Source organism: Eutrigla gurnardus (assembly GCF_963514095.1).
Source record: "Eutrigla gurnardus genome assembly, chromosome: 12".
NCBI classification, from domain to species: domain Eukaryota; kingdom Metazoa; phylum Chordata; class Actinopteri; order Perciformes; family Triglidae; genus Eutrigla; species Eutrigla gurnardus.
The window spans coordinates 28269584-28289883 of NC_139926.1; the positions used below are offsets into that span (position 1 = coordinate 28269584).

Below are 20300 nucleotides of genomic sequence, written 5' to 3' on the forward strand. Positions count from 1 at the left end.
GGCAGGTAAAAATACCGACATTTATACACATTATACATTATTTGTTAGAATAATGTGGTGGATCGACTTTGCATTTCAATCAAAATCAACATTGGTGAATTTCATATTTCAGAGTATAAAACAAAGAGCTTCTGGAGGACATCAGGTTTGACCCAATAAAGACAGTTCTGTCTTAACTGATACCAGCGTTAGCTGCAGAAACATTTACTATCTCCAGTAAAACAGGAGTTTATTGTGTGCCTGTTAGCATTACATTTAACATTTAAATGACGGTGTGCGATTTGCCTATTCTGAGCTTAATGTCCAAAATGTAAGAGAAAAAATATGAAAGAAAACAGGCATACATGTCTTTCAGGACCTTCACTCCTCCTCCTGCTCTCCTCCTGCTCTCCTCCTCCTCTTCCTCCTGCTCTCCTCCTCCTGCTCTCCTCCTCCATTTTCACTCTTGCTCTCCTCCTGCTCTGCCACCTCTCCTCCTCCTCCTCCTCCTCCTCCTCCTATAAGTATTGTATACCTACAATGGCCGTCATATATTCAATGTTCCTCCTCAGAGATGAAAACTGAAGCTTCAGCTCCAGATAAATGATAAAACCTGCCTTTAACTCAGTTTGTGCTTTAGGAGGCTAAGCCCCGCCCCTTCTGGTGCCTCCCCATATAGCCTCTCCGTATGTGAACACATGTGACAGCTGTCAGTCTGATGAAGTAAACACCAGCTGTAATAGTGTTAACGTAACTTCCTGCTTCTAATGACAAACATCAAATTTGGGATGGCGAACCTCCATGTGGCGTTAACTGCCGTGGGACTTTGGTAACTCGGCCAACAGCTCCACATTCTCCTTTTCCAGGAAAATTGCTGATTGACAGCAGCAGATTGACTTCCTCTGAATGGTTTGGCAGACGTGGGCTCTCAGCCAATCAGGGCCCTTGGTTATTTTAGAAAGCACATGCCTTATCTAGAGCAGGTTTGCAGTGATTGGCAGGGGGGCTGGTTTCTGCCAGCCATATCCATGTGACTGCAGGTCGTATGCTAATGAGCTGGGCCCCCCATGCAAAGTCCCAGGGTGTCTGTGTTCAGTTGTCCTGAGGGCTTCTAGTGGCCGGCCTTCAGCCAACCACACCATGAGGATCAGGATCACTGAGGATTAGTCTCTACAGAACCTTTGGGATCTATTGACCTGTTTGAGGGGGGGGACTAATCATGTCTTCTCCCCAATCCAAAGCCCGAGTGATCGGCCTGGCGAGGCCTTTGAATGACGCCACAGTGACGGCGGGGGAAACCGCCACCTTCGAGTGTGAGCTGTCGTACGAAGGCATCGCTGTCGAGTGGTTCCTTGGGGGGACGAAGCTGGAACCAAGCGACAGAGTAAGTCCTCACTGTTTCTACCTTGGTCAGGCTGCTTCACTTCCTGTTGACATCCAGGCCTCCTGGTGGCTCTGGTCCAGAGCCAGGACCTGGATCTTCCTCTCTGTTTGTACTAAATGTTACTAGATTTCTGCTCATGCTCCAGCCCGTCTTCATATAAGGCCTTGCTGCTGAAGGTTTCGAGATAACTCAGGCTGGGGGCTTTTCTGCCCTGCAAGCGTTTCTTCAGGGTTATTTTTAACAGCTGCAGGAGGTTGTGATGAAGGCAGGTGGCAACAGGAGCAGTTTGACAGCTTCACATTTAAACCCACAGCTGTAACGTTTCTACTGTTTTCACGCTGAAGTGGCAGCTTGGTGTGACTCAGTAATCCACTCGTAGTGCACATTACTTTGATTATCGGATGAAACCTGAGAGCTCAGAGGCGTTCAGGGACACCAGATCTCTATGGGTTGTGCAAGTGTGATTGATGGCATGTTACAACACGCTTATCGACTGTCATGTCGTGTCAAGTTGTCTCCAATGAAGCTGCGCCTTGGTGTCTTGCTTTTATTTGCTTCCTCTCTTTAAAGATAAAGTTAAGATAAAGTGAAAAGATAAAAAGAAACTAAAGTGAAGAATATAGTGAAGATACATTTAATATAAAGTGAATAAGGTAAAGTGAATATAAAGTGAAGATAAAGTGAAGATAAAGTGAATATAAAGTGAAGATAAAGTGAAGATAAAGTGAAGATAAAGTGAATAAGATAAAGTGAATATAAAGTGAAGATAAAGTGAAGATAAAGTGAATAAGATAAAGTGAAGATAAAGTGAATATAAAGTGAAGATAAAGTGAATAAGATAAAGTGAATATAAAGTGAATATAAAGTGAATATAAAGTGAAGATAAAGTGAATAAGGTAAAGTGAATATAAAGTGAATATAAAGTGAAGATAAAGTGAATATAAAGTGAAGATAAAGTGAAGATAAAGTGAATATAAAGTGAAGATAAAGTGAATAAGGTAAAGTGAATATAAAGTGAAGATAAAGTGAATATAAAGTGAAGATAAAGTGAATATAAAGTGAAGATGAAGTGAATATAAAGTGAAGATAAAGTGAATAAGATAAAGTGAAGATAAAGTGAATATAAAGTGAAGATAAAGTGAATAAGATAAAGTGAAGGTAAAGTGAATATAAAGTGAATATAAAGTGAAGATAAGGTGAATATAAAGTGAATATAAAGTGAAGATAAAGTGAATAAGATAAAGTGAAGGTAAAGTAAAGTGAAGATAAAGTGAATATAAAGTGAAGATAAAGTGAAGATAAAGTGAAGATAAAGTAAAGTGAAGATAAAGTGAATATAAAGTGAAGATAAAGTGAATAAGGTAAAGTGAAGATAAAGTGAATATAAAGTGAAGATAAAGTGAATATAAAGTGAAGATAAAGTGAATAAGATAAAGTGAAGGTAAAGTGAATATAAAGTGAATATAAAGTGAAGATAAAGTGAATATAAAGTTAATATAAAGTGAAGATAAAGTGAATAAAGTAAAGTGAAGATAAAGTGAATATAAAGTGAAGATAAAGTGAATAAGGTAAAGTGAAGATAAAGTGAATATAAAGTGAAGATAAAGTGAATATAAAGTGAAGATAAAGTGAATAAGGTAAAGTGAATAAGATAAAGTGAGGATAAAGTGAAGATAAAGTGAATGAGATGAAGTGAATATAAAGTGAAGATAAAGTGAATATAAAGTGAAGATAAAGTGAATATAAAGTGAATAAGGTAAAGTGAATAAGATAAAGTGAAGAATATAAAGTGAAGATAAAGTGAATATAAAGTGAATAAGGCAAAGTGAAGAATATAAAGTGAAGATAATGTGAATATAAAGTGAAGATAAAATGAAGATAAAATGAATAAAGTGAAGATAGCGTGAAGATAAGGCACGTCTAACGGAGGTTTTTAATGTGACACAGCGTTCACATAAACTGTTGTTGTGTTTTTGTTCCTATTTGCATCAAAGATTTCTTTAATGTTTTTCTTTGCTGACAAACATCAACATGGCCGCCATGAGACGAATCATCTGACAAAGGAAACCAAGCAGATTCTAAACAGTGAAGCTTTTCCAGGATTTCAGATCAAGACAGCTAGACAGTAAATCAAACTTCCAAAACAGCAGTTAGTTGAATTTCATTGACAACGTTTGAACCTTTTGTTGACCTCCAATAAAACAATAAAGCAGCTGTCAGCAGAAGCCAACTCAACATTCTGCGTTTTACATGAGAAAACAACTTTTAACTGTGTGTAGCAGAAACTATCTCCAAGGAATCATGTTCCTCAGTGTGAAATCCAACCAGGTTGGGAGGTAAAAGCAGCCTTCAGGGTCAGAGGTCATGTGTTTAAATCGGGGGAAGGAAAGCAGCTGTCAGGGATCAGCTGACTGACGCTGGAGACCAAGACATCAAAAGTTCACTCTCAGTTCAGCTCTGAACCTCACAAACAAAGCTCAGGGATGACAAAGACACAACGGGGCTGTACACCTGCCAGGTAACTTCTGGAATCCTATCTGACTGTCGTTTCAATATCACAGTGTCTGTGGTTCACTAGTGTAGCCGACGCTGAAGAGGGACATGAGACACTCATGGACAACAAAACCCTGAATGGGACTGATCCTGAAAGCCCTGGAAGACACAGTTTTGTGAAATAACGGCTCAATTGACTTATTGACTCTGTTGAACCTGCAGATGGTATTCAGGGCAGGTTGAACTCTCTAACCACTGACTCTGATGAACAGGTGGTCTTGAAGGCGGACGCTACAGTCCACAGTCTGACTCTGAGGGACGTCCAGCTGAATGAAGCCGGACAAGTTAAACTCACAGCCAAGGATTTCCAGACTGAAGCCAACCTCATTGTCAAAGGTAAGATCTACTGAATCGACTGGACGCTGGTGACTCTACTGACTCTACTGGACTCCAGTGGTTTAACTTATCACCTTGCTAACATCTGAAACACACTTGAAACTTTTCAATAAGGGAATGCTGCAAAACACTTATTTTTAAAAGGACAGATTTCCAATGGAACGTCTGCACTGGGTTTCATAAAGGAAATGACTGTCCTACTATGACCTGTGTGTTTGTGTGTTCAGAGCCTCCGGTGGAGTTCACGAAGCCTCTGGAGGACCAGACGGTGGAGGAGGAAGCGACCGCCACCCTTGAGTGTGAAGTTTCCAGAGAGAACGCGGAGGTACGATGGTTCAGGGACGGACAGGAAATCAGAAAGACCAAGAAGTATGAGATGATGGTCGACGGCTGCAAGAGGACGCTGATCATCCACGACTGCATGCTGGACGACTCGAAGACATACGCTTGTGATGCCAAAGACTTCAAAACCTCCTGCTTCCTTAATGTTGAACGTGAGTAGAGAGATAAGGAGCCCTCTTGGTACTCTCAGAGCCCCTTAACTACCCTCTTGTTAGCTACCCTGTATAAGACTTCAGGAAAACCCCTGATAAAAAGATAAGGGATCCGTCCAAACAGTCAGGGAACTTCCTTTAAAAGTTAGGGTATTCTCCACAAGAGACCCCTCATTTGAGTTAAGGACCCCGCTGTAGTTGGAGTTAAGGGACCCCTAAAACACAGATTAGAAATCCCTCATTTGAGTTAAGGAACCTGCTGCAGTTGGAGTTAAGGGACCCTAAAACAGAAATCACTCATGAGATGTTAAGAAATATAAAGTGAAAGTAAAAGAACCCTTAATTAAAGTTAATTAAGAAAGCTTTTGTTAGATTTAAAGGAAGTTCAGGAATGCTCATAAAAAACCCTTTCAAAGAGATGGAATATGACTTAAAGAAGCTCCTCTGTCTCATTAGATCTCAGGATTTTTTATGAATATTGATAATCAATAATCTGCCTGTGTGTCCACAGCTCCACATATTGAGTTCTTGAAGCCACTTCATGATGTCGAGGTCAAAGAAAAGGAATCTGCCAGGTTTGAATGTGAAGTTTCCAGAGAGAACGTTAAGGTGAGCTCATCTGCTTAGTCTAGACTATGAATTAAGGTCACATTTAAGGGATTTTTTTAACCTTGCCATCTGGCTGCAGGTCCGCTGGTTTAAAGATGGAAGTGAAGTCAGAAAGGGGAAGAAGTATGAAATTATCGCTCAAGGTTGTCAACACATCCTCATTGTCCACAAGTCGGTGTTTGATGACGAGGCTGAATATGAATGTGACGCAAAGACCTCCAAGTCTTCTGGTGTTCTCACAGTCGTCGGTAAGAACATTGAAGGTTAACATGATGAAGACACTTTAAATGTTGTTTCTAGGAACAGAAAGGCCATCGTGGACAATCATTTGACTTTGTTTCTTTTATTCTTTATTCTTTTTTTCCGTTATAAAGGAGACCTGAAAGGTTAGAAAAGAGACGTTACAGGTTATAAAGGAGATGTTAATAGTTATAACAGAGAAGTTAAAGGTTATAAAGGAAATGTCAAAAGTTATAACGGAGATGTTAAAGGTTATAAAGGAGATGATTAAGGTTATAAATGAGACCTGAAAGGTTATTACAGAGATGTTAAAGGTTATAAAGGAGACCTGAAAGCTTATAACAGATACATTAAAGGTTATAACAGCAATTTTATACGAATTTTTTTACGAATTTTTTTACGAATTTTTCGTTTCGTTGCAGAGGAGGAGGCGAGGTTCATCAAGAACCTCTCCAACGTGGAGGGCACAGAGACAGACAGCGTGAAGCTGATCTGTGAGGTGTCCAAACCCAGCGCTGATGTCACCTGGTACAAAGGAGACGAGGAGCTGCCGGAGGGAGGCCGCTATGACCAGATAGTGGACGGGAAAAGGAGGATCCTCCTGATCCAGGACCTGAAGATGACTGACGCCGGAGAGTACAACTGCAGACTGAGTCCCAGCATCAAGACCTCCGGGAATCTCAAGATTAACGGTAACCAAGGAAGATGGTGATTCAGGTTCTGATATTTCCTCAATGTGCTCTGAAGCTTCTAATAATAATTAGCAACAAACAGTGTAGTATTCACTTTTGAACAGAGATAAAGAGCTGCAATGTCCGTACAAACGGTTTAATTTTTTGAGTTTTGATTTGGTTGATATATTGTGTGTTAATTTATGAAAATAAAAACTCAGCTCGTCGCTGAAAAGCTGCCAGGTGATGAAGAATTTAAACGCGCGTGAATAAGAAAATAACTGCTGGGCACTGAAATTCTACAGTAAGAGAAGACTGTAAGAAACAAATGTGTCATCCCAGGTATGACTAATTCATACAAAGGAATAATATAAAAATGAATGACAAACAGTATATACTCAGTTTATTAGAAAAAGTCGACGCAAATATTCTGGAAATAATCTGTGTTTCTGGAAAATGTATTCAACTTTCTTGAGGTTGTTGTGAGTTGATTGTGGATTTTCTTTAGTATAATTAAAATGACTTGGATAAAGTACCATGAACAAGATATATACCTGGTTACATACTGTTGAATGAAAAAAGTATATGACAATACAAATGGAAAGAAAAATAGATTAATATAGTAGATGATATTTACATAAGAGAAATAATTACACATGACCTGAGACTAGAAGAACAACAAGCGGAAGGGAAATTGAGAAACGGACTTAGGACACAAAACGGACTGAACCGACAAAAGTGGGAAACACACACTATACCATATGAGATTTACTAAAGGTCCATTTTACCTGTAAATGTTTCAAAAATGTGAGCTGGAAGAAAGCATGAATGATTGTAGTCCTCTTTAGAACTTGGAGTTGTGGTGAACTTCTGCTCTTGTGGCCAAATTGAGTATATCAACAATAACAAAATGAATCACACAACAACAAAAATCACCTGACACATTTTTCTTCTTCTCACAGGTCAAAATAGTAGCTTAAAAAATAAATGAATTCGTACCAGCTGTTCTTGAATTGTAAACACAGGAGATTTAGATCAGATTTTTTTTTCTTGCTGGCCTCTCAGTGCTTCCCTAGTTACGTTATGATCGCTTCATTAAACCTGCTGACCTCTGAGCTTTTGTGGTGCTTCCTGTATTCCAGAACTGGCCGCCGAGTTTATCTCCAGACCTCACAGCCAGGAAGTGTTGGAGGGGGAGAAGGCGGAGTTTACCTGCTCCGTCTCCAAGGAAACCTACGACGTCAAATGGCTGAGACACGACACTGAGCTGGAGGCGGGAGACAAATACCAGATGGTCAGCGATGGCAAGAGACGCTCGCTGGTCATCAACATCTGTGAGCTGAAAGACGAGGGCGGATACGTGGTCATGATCGGACCGACGAGAGCCAGCGCCGACCTCACTGTGCTTGGTAAGCCCGACCCACTCAGAGTAGAGGGATTGCGAGATATATTTGACCTGCATCGTACTGGTTCTGGGATTGTTTACATTTGGATTTTGCACCTTACTCATATGCTTTATTGTTGATTGTTTATTTTCACTACTACTTTTGTACAACCGCCTCTGTTGTGATAAATAAATAATAATACATTATCAAGATTACTTTATAGAAACAGAAATGTCTTCTTGGTATCACTGAATGTTTGTGCGCTAAAGGTACCTTAAAAGTAAAACGCTGATTGAATGTAACATTCCTTCAAATGTATTCAAACAAATACATCTTATTGCATTAAAACATTTAAATTAAATACTTTTTCTCAATTATTTTATTTAGTTAGTTCACGTTCTATCTTCAGTTTATTTTCACTTATTGCTTAATATTTTATTCACTTCTTTTATATATTTTTCATTTTTAGCCCTGATCGAAACATTAAATGCTGGTCCATTTAATTATATTATTATTAAAAAAACAATAATTGAACCTTAAAGAAACTCTTCATCATTTAGAAATAAATATAGTTTACATGTCATTTATTTATTATGGATCATATTTTTCTATTTAAGTTTAATTTAAGATCATTTTCAACATACAGTTTTTCCACAGAACATAATTTAATGAAAAACAATTCATTTTGGTTCGGTCATTTGGTCTAACATAAGTTCCATGTTTTTCTTTCTTGCTAACTAATTTTTATTTTAATAACTTCACTTGAACATCAACATATTCACCAAAGAAATTGAAATCATAAAAATGTGGAAATGGCTTCATATTGTAGTTTAAGTTTAGCTTTTACCAAATACATTTCCTGAGCTTGAGCTCCTCTAGCAGTAATCTAACAGCTGAAATATCTCTGCTGTTTGTTTCCTGCAGAGAAACTGAAGATCATCACACCACTGAGGGACACGGAGGCCAAGGAAGGACAGGAAGTGGTCCTGAACTGTGAAGTGAACACAGAAGGAGCTAAAGCCAAGTGGCTGAAGGAGGAGGAAACAGTGTTTGAGAGCAGCAAGTACATGATGGTCCAGAGAGACAACGTGTTCTCCCTGAGGATCCGAGATGCCCAGAAAGGAGACGAGTCCAGCTACAGCATTAACTTGACAAATCAGAGAGGGGAACATGCCAAGAGCTCCTGCAACCTAACTGTCAAAGGTCAGCGATGCACAGTAACATTCTGAATGCACAATTTATTCTGTTTGTATTATTGTTTTCAAAACTGTTACCCTTTCAGTCATTCTCCATGTACTGACTGGTAGGAAGCTGAGTAGCACAACATTTTAATTGTCAGTGTCAGATTACCAAAACAAACTCCCCTTGTTAGCCTAGAGAATGAAAATGTCCATTCTGCTCCATAATACGGGTTCATTAACACATGATGGTGTGTTTCCTGTTCAGAGGAGAGTCTAAAGATCGTGGTTCCTCTTGAGGACATCGACACTCAGGAGAAGAAAACAATCAGCTTCTCCTGTAAGGTTAACAGGCCCAACGCCACTCTGAAGTGGATGAAGGCAGGTGAGGAGATCTCCCTTAACAAACGCCTCGTCTACCGAGTGGACAAAGACAAGCACACACTGACCATCAAAGATTGCACGCTGGCCGACGAGGGCGAATACACTGTTGTGGCCGGAGACCAGAAGTCCACTGGCGAGCTGATCATCAGCGAGGCCCCCACAGACTTCAGCATGCATCTGAAGGACCAGACCATCACTGAGTTCCAGGATGCAGAGTTCACATGCAAGCTCACCAAAGAGAAAGCCGACGCCAAGTGGTACAGAAACGGACGTGAGATTAGAGAAGGACCCAGGTACCACTTTATGAACTCATATTGATGCACCAGACTCAGAACTTCACTTTTGTTTCATGTTTGCAGCCTACATCAGTTTGCCATCGAATGAATGAAGCTATCTTTTAGGTAACTTAGGTTTTATTTTCCCAGATACACATTTGAAAAAGAAGGAAAGATTTGCACGTTGCGTATCAAGGAGTGCAGACCTGATGATGAGTGTGAATACGCCTGTGGTGTGGATGACAAGAAATCCAGGGCCAGGCTCTTCGTTGACGGTGCGGTTCTTCACACTTTACAGTATAAACCTCTTCCTGTTTTGTTCCTGCTCTGGTTGACCCCCTGAGTGAATGTCCTTCTGTCCTGCAGAGACCCCGGTGGAGATCGTCAGACCTCCTCAGGACGCCTTTGAACCACCGGGCTCGGACATTGTGTTCGAGGTGGAGCTCAACAAGGACCGAGTGGAGGTGAAGTGGATGAGGAACAACATGACAGTCGTCCAGGGAGACAAGTACCAGATGATGAGCGAGGGTAAAATCCACAGACTGCAGGTCTGTGAAATCCGGCCCAGAGACCAGGGAGAGTACAGGATTGTGGCCAAAGACAAGGACGCCAGAGCCAAGCTGGAGCTGGCAGGTAAGAGCATCAAAACGCCGTCTCGTCACTGTGGGGGACAGTAGCTTTAAGACCAGTTGTAGTCCAATAACGGATCTGAATGTGAACTGGACTCTAGTATTAAAGAATGAATCCTGGCTCAGGGTCTAAATTAAGGGTTGATCAATTGATCAAATCCCCCAAACCTTTTTTCAGCTGAAAACTACCGTATCTGGGTATTAGAGCTTTTTATCTAAGCTACTAAAAAGTAGTTTGATGAAAAGTTTTATCATCAACATATCCCGTTCAATTACCCTGTGAATCACTTATGCTTATGCTAATAGCTAGCACACACATATCCAGCCTTGCATGTAAACTCAAGTTCAAAAATATGAGTAAAGGGTTAAAACTGTATTTTGCCTGTATAACAGCACTTACCTAACCATAATCATAACAGTAGTCAGCTTGCTAGTGATTAGCATTCATGATTAGCATCAGTGCTAGGGAGCATAGAAAAATATCATAAAATAATATTCATGGATTGTAGCATGGATTTAGCATGCTAGCTAGTTAACTAGCCAGCTGCTAAATTCCTCTCAGATAATACTTCAATAACGCTGATTCCCCAGATTTCATAATTTTCTGATTGATTGATCTCCGAGAGAGAAATGCTCTGTATGATTGTAGCGTCTCTCTAAGGCCGTCTCCTCGCTCTTTCCTCCTGCAGCTGTGCCTCAGATAAAGACCACAGACCAGAGCTACATCACGGACGCCAGGAAGCCCATCGCCATGGTGGTCCCCTACAGCGCCTACCCCCAGGCTGAGGCTGACTGGCTGTACGACAACCAGAGTCTGCCCAAAGACAACGTCTACACAGCGGTTGACCACACAGAGTACCGGCTGAAGGACCCCACGAAGTCCAGCGAGGGTCGCTACAAGGTCGTCATCAAGAACAAACATGGGCAAGGAGAAGCCTTTATCAACCTGGTGGTCATCGGTGAGTACTTACCATGGCCCTGCTTCCATACCAACTTCCTAACCAAGAACCATCATGCATTTTTTTCCCCAGTAAATCTAACATTACCCCTGTATTGTGTCTGCTAGATGTCCCTGGACCCGTGAAGAACTTTCAGGTGATGGACACCGCTGATGGCGAGGTCAGCTTGGCCTGGGAGGAGCCTGAGAGCGATGGTGGCAGCAAGGTAATCGCCTACGTGGTGGAGAGACGCGACGTGAAGCGTAAGACCTGGACACTGGCCACAGACCATGCAGAGAGTCCAGAGTACACAGTGACTGGCCTCCAGAAGGACTCCATGTACCTGTTCAGAGTCTGTGCCCGAAACCGCGTTGGCTGCGGACCCAATGTGGAGACCGACAAACCTGTACAGCCAAAGAACAAGTTTGGTAAGAACCATCTGATTTTTGTTGGTCATTTGGATCATCATCATGGGAACTGATAAAGCATCCATTGATTCTTAGATGTTCCTGATGCTCCCCTGAACGTGATCGTTGGAAATGTCACCAAGTTCGGCTGCACTGTCTCTTGGGAGCCGCCTGAGTCCAACGGAGGCTCCCCGATCAACTCTTACATCATAGAGCTGCGTGACAGGACATCAGTAAAGTGGTCGCCTGTCCAGGTGACCAAAGCTGACGAGCTTAGCGGCATCATTAACGATGTCATCGAGAACAAAGAGTACATCTTCAGAGTCAAAGCTCAGAACAAAGCTGGCGAGGGGAAGCCCAGCGCCGCCTCACAGCCCATCAAGATCATGGATCCCATCGGCAAGTTGGAACTCATCTCGCTTTACAGTCCGCTAAGAAGCTTGAACATGAATTAACCCAGAATGCTCTTTCTTGCCCTGCAGAGCCTCCAAGTCCCCCTCAGAACCTGGTCTGGCAGGACCAGAACAAGAGCTCAGTGCAGCTCAGCTGGGAAACTCCTCTGAAGAACGGAGGCAGCATGATCACCGGCTATATCATCGAGCGCTGCGAGGAAGGAACTGACAAGTGGCTCCGCTGCAACGCTCGCCTCTGCCCAGACCTCGTCTACAAGGTAGGAAACCGCTCTGCTGCTGCGCCGGAACCTCCTCTGGACTTCAAAGTAAAAGTCCTACAGCTGCTGATTCACAGTAAAAGTCCTCCAGCTGTTGACTTCACAGTTATTCTTCTCATGGCTACTTTACATTAAGTATATAGTGTCTTCAGGTTGACCTTTATTTTATTTGAGCACTGTAACTTTTAATTTCAGGTATCTGGTCTGAAATTCGGAACCAAGTACAACTACAAAGTGTTTGCTGAAAACGCAGCCGGGGTCTCTGACCCGTCCAATATCATCGGACCTCTGCTGGCAGACGACACACATGGTGAGACACAATGGTTTTACTCTTTTTTATTATAGAAATTATAGTAATATAATATTTATTATTAAATAGGAAACATTAACTTTCTCAGGGAAATTGTGTGAATGGTACCAAAATGTAATACATACAACTCTTGTTCTTTGGGAGAAGAAGCAAACCTATAACTGCAGATAGATGAGGCTGGAAATCCATAGAAATTGGAAATAAATAGAAATTTAGTGAAAGCAGATTTAACAATTTCTGCCTCTCTCTTTCCTCTGCAGTCGGTCCAACCTTCGACCTAAGCGCTTTCAAAGATGGCCTGGAGGTGATCGTCCCTCAGCCTCTCACCATTAGAGTCCCCATCACTGGATACCCGACCCCCAAGGCCAAGTGGGCCTTTGGAGAGAAGGAGCTGAGCACGGCAGACGAACGCATCAGCCTGACGACCAAGTCAATGTTCACAGAACTGATCATCATGCCAAGCGTCCGCCCAGACAGAGGCACCTACACCCTGCAGCTGGAAAACAACGTCACATCTGTCACTGGAGAGATTGAAGTCAACGTTATTGGTACGCCACCAAAATCTGGTTTCCTTTCAGTTGATCTGAAGCAGTTTGTCATTACTAACATACATTCTGTTTGTGTCTTCCAGCGGCGCCCAGTGCTCCCAAGGACTTCAAGGTCCTGGAGGTAACCCGGCAGCATGTCCACCTGAGCTGGGAGGTTCCAGAGCATGACGGAGGAAGTCCCCTTACTGGCTACCAGGTGGAGAAGCGGGATGTGTCACGCAAGACCTGGGTCAAGGTACGACATCAACATTTGACTTCCACAATGTGTAATACGTCAACACAGTCCCACGGCAGTTCAGGAACCAGTCAAAACATTTAATCATTTGGTTTCAAGGTGAGCGACATGAAAGTTAGGTTGAGACAACAAAACGACACAACCAACGTTAGCTTTAGATAACAAAACCAACGTTAGCTTTAGACAACAAAACCAACGTTAGCTTTAAATGACAAAACCAACGATAGATTTAGACAACAAAACCAACGTTAGCTTTAAATGACAAAACCAACGTTAGCTTTAAATGACAAAACCAACGTTAGATTTAGACAACAAAACCAACGTTAGCTTTAGACAACAAAACCAACGATAGATTTAGACAACAAAACCAACGTTAGCTTTAGACAACAAAACCAACGTTAGCTTTAGACAACAAAACCAACGTTAGCTTTAGATAACAAAACCAACGATAGATTTAGACAACAAAACCAACGTTAGCTTTAAATGACAAAACCAACGTTAGCTTTAAATGACAAAACCAACGATAGATTTAGACAACAAAACCAACGTTAGCTTTAGATAACAAAACCAATGTTAGCTTTAAATGACAAAACCAACGATAGATTTAGACAACAAAACCAACGTTAGCTTTAGATAACAAAACCAACGATAGATTTAGACAACAAAACCAACGTTAGCTTTAGATAACAAAACCAACGTTAGCTTTAGATAACAAAACCAATGATAGATTTAGACAACAAAACCAACATTAGCTTTAGATAACAAAACCAACGTTAGCTTTAGATAACAAAACCAACGTTAGCTTCAGACAACTAAACCGCTTAGCTAGTTCATGAAAGCCGTCACCAACGCCTCTCGTCTCAACAACACTTGTGGTGTGCAACAGGTCGGGTGGTCTAAGTCCTGTGTTGGTGGAGCCCCCACCATCAGTAGTTTTCCTCAGTATTTAAAGCTCTAGTCTACGATTTGAAAGGTTTGAAAAAAGCATCCACACACACACGCTCGTATCTTTCTCCCCTCGCAGCCTCCCACCTCCCTCTTATTTTACAAAAATAGTTCACCGAAACGTGTTTCTGAAAACATTTTAGGGGAGAAATAAGCTATGCAGTTGCTGAATCTGTCTTTATTTTAGATTGACAACGGTCAGTTTGAAAGATTTCCGAGAGCTTGCGGGAGGCGGCACCGTCTCTCGAAACTCGCTGCACTGCGACGCCATTGCCCTGCTTCTTACATGAACAATGAATGGGAACATTCCCGCCGGGTATGAACTCAGACAGGACGGCGTTTAGTTTCCCGGTGTGTCCAGGACTTCCACAACATGTACAAAGCAATGCAAATGCAAATGCAGCGGGTGCCGGTCGGATTTCTCTCTCACCCCGACTGCAGTACGTTCCTGATCCCAAACTGCTCAGCGATCGCTCGCCACAATAACTTGGAGTCTGTCTTTCAGGTGATCACTGGTATCCAAGATCAGGAGTTCACAGTCACCGACGTGGTTGAAGGAAAGGAGTATCTGTTCAGGGTCACTGCCTGCAATAAGTGTGGTCCAGGAGAGCCGGCGTACATCGATGAGCCCGTCAACGTCTCCTCTCCTGCCAGTGAGTCCAACCAGGGATTAAAATGTCTCGAATGAGGAATTATCTCAAATGTAATGTCTTAAACGTACCAAATATGGACATTGTTTCAACAGTAAATGTCTTGGTATCCTTAGTGTCTTTCTGTGAATATAACTTAATATAATATTCCGGTCATTTACAGCATGTTTACAGCTTTGGTGTTACTCATAATAGGCAGAGGGTTTCCTTGTCTAATTTGTTATCACATAAGTTTGAAATGCACTTTTATTCTGTAAAGTTAGTTTTCAGTTCTACAGAGTTCTGAGTTCTACAGAACCTTGTAACCCTTCCACTTTATTTCCCTGCAGCCATCCCTGACCCTCCAGAAAACCTCAGGTGGAGAGACAAGTCAGCCAGCGGCATCTTCCTGACCTGGGAGCCGCCAAAGTATGATGGCGGCACTGGTATCCGGGGCTACAATGTGGAGCGCTGCCAGAGAGGAAGTGATAAGTGGGAGCCCTGTGGGGACATGTTGCCTGAGCTGAAGTGCCAGGTTATGGGTCTGATCGAGGGCCAGTGGTACGCCTACAGAGTCCGAGCCCTGAATCGACTCGGAGCCAGTCGGCCCTGCAAGGCCACCGATGAGATCCAGGCTGTAGATCCCAAAGGTAAACAAAATGAATACTTCATTTTTCATAATTAAATCTACATTACATCCACAATATATTTGAGCTCTACCACTTTCTGGAGTAGAGCTCCAGAGAAACACAAAACTGTAACAAAATCTTCCAGATTTATGCCTTCAGGAAGACCCAAGAACAATACAATGAAGTAAAAAAGTAAAAGTAGAAGTAAACAAAACTCTTAGTTGATTACCAATAAAGAACACCAGAGGGGAGTTCTGCACAGAGAGACATGCTGGGAAATACACACTGATGTGTGGAGATACCTCATTCATGTTTTTTATAGGAATCAATAAGATACAGTAACGTTAAACTTTCCTGTGAATTATCCTCTGAACTCTGGACTGATCTCTGGTTTTTACCATCCATTCAGAACCTCCAGAGATCCAGCTGGACGCCAAGCTGCTGGCGGGTCTGACCGCCAAAGCTGGCAGCAAGATCGAACTCCCTGCCGAGGTGACCGGTAAGCCCGAGCCCCGAGTGAAATGGACCAAGGCTGACCTGGTCCTCAAACCAGACGACAGGGTGTCCATTGACACCAAACCAGGACACTCCACTGTCACCATCGCCAAGACCAAAAGAGATGACAGCTCCACCTACATCATCGAGGCCACCAACAGCAGCGGACGCGCCACTGCCACCGTCGACGTCAATATCCTCGGTAAGACCAGTTGACAATGGAGGAAAGGTTTCCATAATTACTTTGTTAATTTCTAGTTAATTACATTTTATTTTCCTCACAAAGACAAGCCCGGTCCTCCAGCTGCCTTCGACATCTCTGAGATCACCAACGAGACCTGCTTTCTGGCCTGGAATCCTCCGCGTGACGACGGCGGCTCCAGAGTCACCAACTACATCATCGAGCGCCGAGCCGCTGACAGCGAGATCTGGCACCGGCTGTCCTCCACTGTTAAACAGACCACCTACAAAGCTGTGGGCCTGGTCAAGTTCAAGGAATACATCTTCAGAGTCTTCGCTGAGAACCAGTTCGGTGTTGGTCCACCAGCTGAACACCCATCCATCATCGCCAGATACCCCTTCGGTATGTCACCTGACCATAGAACTGAGGTTTAGCACATTATGTCCTTCATTTATATCTACTAAGTCAAATTGTTGTGTCAGGCTTTTTCTTTAATTGTTCAGGCCTACTCAGGTCCAGGACTTTCTTGGTCAGGTAAAAAATGTTGCATCAGTACACCACACGTCAGCTGGGACTTAACCCCCATCTTGTCCTCAGACACTCCTGGAGCTCCTTACAAGCTGGAGGCTTCAGACATCGCCAAGGATTCTGTGACCCTGGCCTGGTATGAGCCCGATGAGGATGGCGGAAGCCCCATCACCGGATACTGGGTGGAGCGATACGAGCCAGACCACGACAAGTGGATCAGATGCAACAAGCTGCCTATCAAAGACACCAACTACAGGTGAGTCTACCTGTCAGCAGTAAGTCTTCTTTCTACTGTCTCCAATACTTCTTTGTTTAATTTCAATGTGTTGATGTGATGCATTTCCCTCTGCAGAGTCAAAGGTCTTCCCACAAGGAAGAAGTATAAGTTCAGAGTCCTGGCCGAGAATCTGGCTGGAACTGGAAAACCTAGCAAGGAGACAGACCTGATCCTCATCAAGGATCCTATTGGTACAACATGACCCTTCTCCCTTTAGTGGAATATGAGCATCTAAAATCCTTTCCAAGCATTTACAAACATCATTGTCTAACTCTTCCAGATCCTCCATGGCCTCCTGGTAAACCCACGGTAAAGGATGTGGCTAAGACTTCCTGCTTCCTGATGTGGACCAAACCAGAGCATGATGGTGGAGCAAAGATAGAAAGCTACGTGATTGAAATGTTAAAGAGTGGTACCACAGACTGGATCCGCGTGGCAGAGAACATTAACATCCTGGAGCACTTCCTGAAGGGCCTGATGGAGAAACAGGAGTACTCGTTCAGGGTGCGAGCCATTAACGTGGCCGGAGAGAGCGAGCCCAGCGAGCCCAGCGACCCAGTGCTCTGCAAAGAGAGACTCAGTAAGAAATATTGACATTTAGTCAAGGCAATGCTCTAGAACATGTAAATGTTTGAGAGCTGACATGAAAGAATCTTTGTTTTAATTCCCTCAGACCCTCCTTCCGCTCCTCGCTGGCTGGACGTTGTCAACATCAGCAGGAACAGTGCCGATCTGAAGTGGACGCAGCCTGAGCGCGATGGAGGCTCACCCATCACCAATTACATGGTGGAGAAGCGTGACGCCAGGCGCAAAGGCTGGCAAACTGTTGACACCACAGTCAAGGAGCTGAAGTACACAGTGACGCCACTCAACGAAGGATCGCTCTATGTGTTCCGTGTCGCTGCCGAGAATGCGGTCGGCGTTGGACCGTTCTGCGAGCTGGGGGACTCTGTGCTTGCCAAAGACACTTTCAGTAAGTTAGAGATCAGTCATATGGAGATCAAATCTTTTTATCAAGGGGAAGAATATAATATGCTCTATTTTTGTTCCAGCTACCCCTGGGCCACCATACGCCCTCACCGTCAATGCTGTGACCAAGAGATATGTGGACCTGCAGTGGGAGGAGCCTAAAAATGATGGTGGCAGACCCATCCTCAAGTGGGTGTTCATCTAAATCTTTATTGGCAAGAGATTTAAAGTCCTGGGGAAGTCTGGAAAATGTATTGACAGTCTTTCAGGCATTTCTGATGATGGATTAATACGTAGCTCTCTCACTGGTTTTTAGTCTGTTTCTTGTAGTCTCAAGATATTTGTCAGTTTTTCCATGAAGAAGATTTCTTCAACTATTCTCAACCTGTGTAGGGCAGCACTGTCTTTCCAGCAGCTTTTTACCTTCTGCTTAAAGTATTAAACCAAATTGAGAGAAGTACCGTACACCTCGTACACCATTTTGTTACTGCTCTACAGGTATTCCCTTGAGAAGAAGGAGAGGCTGGGAACCCGCTGGGTGAAATGTGGGAAGACTTCAGGTCCAGACTGTAAGTACAGAGTGACGGACGTCATTGAAGGAACAGAGGTTCAGTTCCAAGTCAGTGCCGAGAACGAGGCTGGCATCGGCCATCCGAGTGAACCCACCGAGATCCTGACCATCGAGGATCCAACAGGTTGGTCCAGTAACAAGGAAAGTAAGTTAAACAACTGAGCTAAAGAGAAAAGAGTCTTAACCAGTCCGTTTCTCCCCCTGCAGGTATTCCATCACCCCCTATTGAGCTGCATGTGACTGGAGCCAGCCGCGACTTCCTGTCTATCGCCTGGAAGCCACCGCAAAGGGATGGGGGCTGCCCCATCACTGGCTACCACATCGAGATGTGTGCTGCCGGGACAGAGAAGTGGATGAGGGTTAATTCACGTCCAGTGAAGGAGCTGAAGTACCGTGTGGAGGAGGGCGTGGTCCCCGAGAAGGAGTACATCCTGAGAGTGAGGGCCATCAACTCCGTCGGAGTTGGAGAGCCCTCCGACATCTCTGAGAACATCTTTGCCAAAGAGTCTGACTGTAAGTGCCTCTACTGAGCTTATGGCTGCCCTCTAAGTGTCATGTTTCCTCTGCAGGGTCCTAAAAAGTGTGTCTCTGTGTTTCCAGGTAACCCCACTTTGGACTTCCAGACTCTGGACCTGGTTGTTGTGGAAACAGAGAAGCTGCACATCCCAGTTCCCTTCAGGGCCATCCCGTCGCCCAGGATCACCTGGCACAAGGACGGCAAGGAGCTGAAGGCCGATGAACGCCTTGGCTTCAGGTCAGTGTGGCGCTCCATCTGTTCCAGGATCATTATGATGCACTAATTAAATCCTTTTTATCAGCGAATATTTCCCATAAAGGAAATTCCATCCATGAATGGGTTTCACATTTATTTGTGGTGATATTTGTTGTTTATGATCTACAAACACATATTTACTTAAAGAGTAACTAAACCACCAAACCACTTTGTTCAGCTTAAACAATATGTATCTGGGTATTTATTGGTATTGTGATTCATTCAGGTCCAAATCTGGACATTTGAGTGCAAACAAGTCAAACTGAACAACTTAATGCTTCATCCATTCTCTGGTCCCAGTCTCATCCTATCAGCAAATAATAAGTCAACAACACTGATTCAGCAGGTTTAACACAGTTGTGATGGTTCAGTCGCTAAGTTTTTTACAGCTTCTAGAGATATTTTTTGAATATGCTTTTAGAGACACTTCAGCTAAAACTCTGATTTAGTTACATGGTAATATCAATAATTAAACCATGTCTTGGTAGCCAAGTAGACATACATGTATAATATAACCACAATGTCCTGGGTTCGATTCCAGACTTGGGACTGTCAGTTTGTCGTACCTGTCTCACTCTCCCCATTTAAATCATAAAATAAATAAAGAAATAATTCAATAAACAGCAGATGGTTTTTGGATTAATCTCCAAATCGCTTGGTTTATAAAGTGTTCAAAATAATAAATAATGTCTTGGCTGCAGGAAGGAGTACACTTCCTGTCACCTGGAGGTTGACAGCAGCCTTCATGCTGATGCAGGACAGTACAAAGTGACACTGGAGAACAAACTGGGAGCCGCCAGTGCCACCATCAACGTCAAAGTCATCGGTACTCAATAACTCATGTCCAGCTGTCACATGATCATGTAGACATCAGTTCCCAGGATTAACACACCTCTTTGTCTTCAGGTCTCCCTGGTCAGTGTAAAGAAATCCTGGCCTCTGAGATCACAAAGAGCTCATGCAAAGTGTCCTGGGATCCTCCAGACTACGATGGCGGCAGTCCCGTTATTCACTATGTCCTGCAGGTCTGAGATGGAGGCATTGTTTTTATTTTTGAGGTGTAATAACAGTTTTATTTG

General features: G+C 43.1%; 1 protein-coding gene across 1 annotated transcript in view; it reads left to right on the forward strand.

Moving 5' to 3' along the window:
* The window catches only part of ttn.2 (titin, tandem duplicate 2), a 224101-nt gene that overhangs the window by 114946 nt on the left and 88855 nt on the right, over positions 1 to 20300 (forward strand). The window contains exons 109-140 of the mRNA XM_084022030.1: positions 1221 to 1363; positions 4129 to 4252; positions 4480 to 4746; positions 5258 to 5355; positions 5435 to 5603; positions 6018 to 6287; positions 7409 to 7675; positions 8576 to 8854; positions 9098 to 9506; positions 9639 to 9763; positions 9855 to 10121; positions 10807 to 11076; positions 11184 to 11483; positions 11559 to 11861; positions 11945 to 12132; positions 12328 to 12442; positions 12703 to 12990; positions 13074 to 13225; positions 14676 to 14823; positions 15150 to 15449; positions 15838 to 16125; positions 16210 to 16506; positions 16702 to 16888; positions 16985 to 17100; positions 17190 to 17489; positions 17583 to 17882; positions 17962 to 18067; positions 18377 to 18573; positions 18657 to 18962; positions 19050 to 19203; positions 19923 to 20047; positions 20128 to 20246. Of these exons, the coding sequence (XP_083878156.1) occupies positions 1221 to 1363; positions 4129 to 4252; positions 4480 to 4746; positions 5258 to 5355; positions 5435 to 5603; positions 6018 to 6287; positions 7409 to 7675; positions 8576 to 8854; positions 9098 to 9506; positions 9639 to 9763; positions 9855 to 10121; positions 10807 to 11076; positions 11184 to 11483; positions 11559 to 11861; positions 11945 to 12132; positions 12328 to 12442; positions 12703 to 12990; positions 13074 to 13225; positions 14676 to 14823; positions 15150 to 15449; positions 15838 to 16125; positions 16210 to 16506; positions 16702 to 16888; positions 16985 to 17100; positions 17190 to 17489; positions 17583 to 17882; positions 17962 to 18067; positions 18377 to 18573; positions 18657 to 18962; positions 19050 to 19203; positions 19923 to 20047; positions 20128 to 20246 (6977 nt within the window). The remainder of the gene's footprint in view (positions 1 to 1220; positions 1364 to 4128; positions 4253 to 4479; positions 4747 to 5257; positions 5356 to 5434; positions 5604 to 6017; positions 6288 to 7408; positions 7676 to 8575; positions 8855 to 9097; positions 9507 to 9638; positions 9764 to 9854; positions 10122 to 10806; positions 11077 to 11183; positions 11484 to 11558; positions 11862 to 11944; positions 12133 to 12327; positions 12443 to 12702; positions 12991 to 13073; positions 13226 to 14675; positions 14824 to 15149; positions 15450 to 15837; positions 16126 to 16209; positions 16507 to 16701; positions 16889 to 16984; positions 17101 to 17189; positions 17490 to 17582; positions 17883 to 17961; positions 18068 to 18376; positions 18574 to 18656; positions 18963 to 19049; positions 19204 to 19922; positions 20048 to 20127; positions 20247 to 20300) is intronic.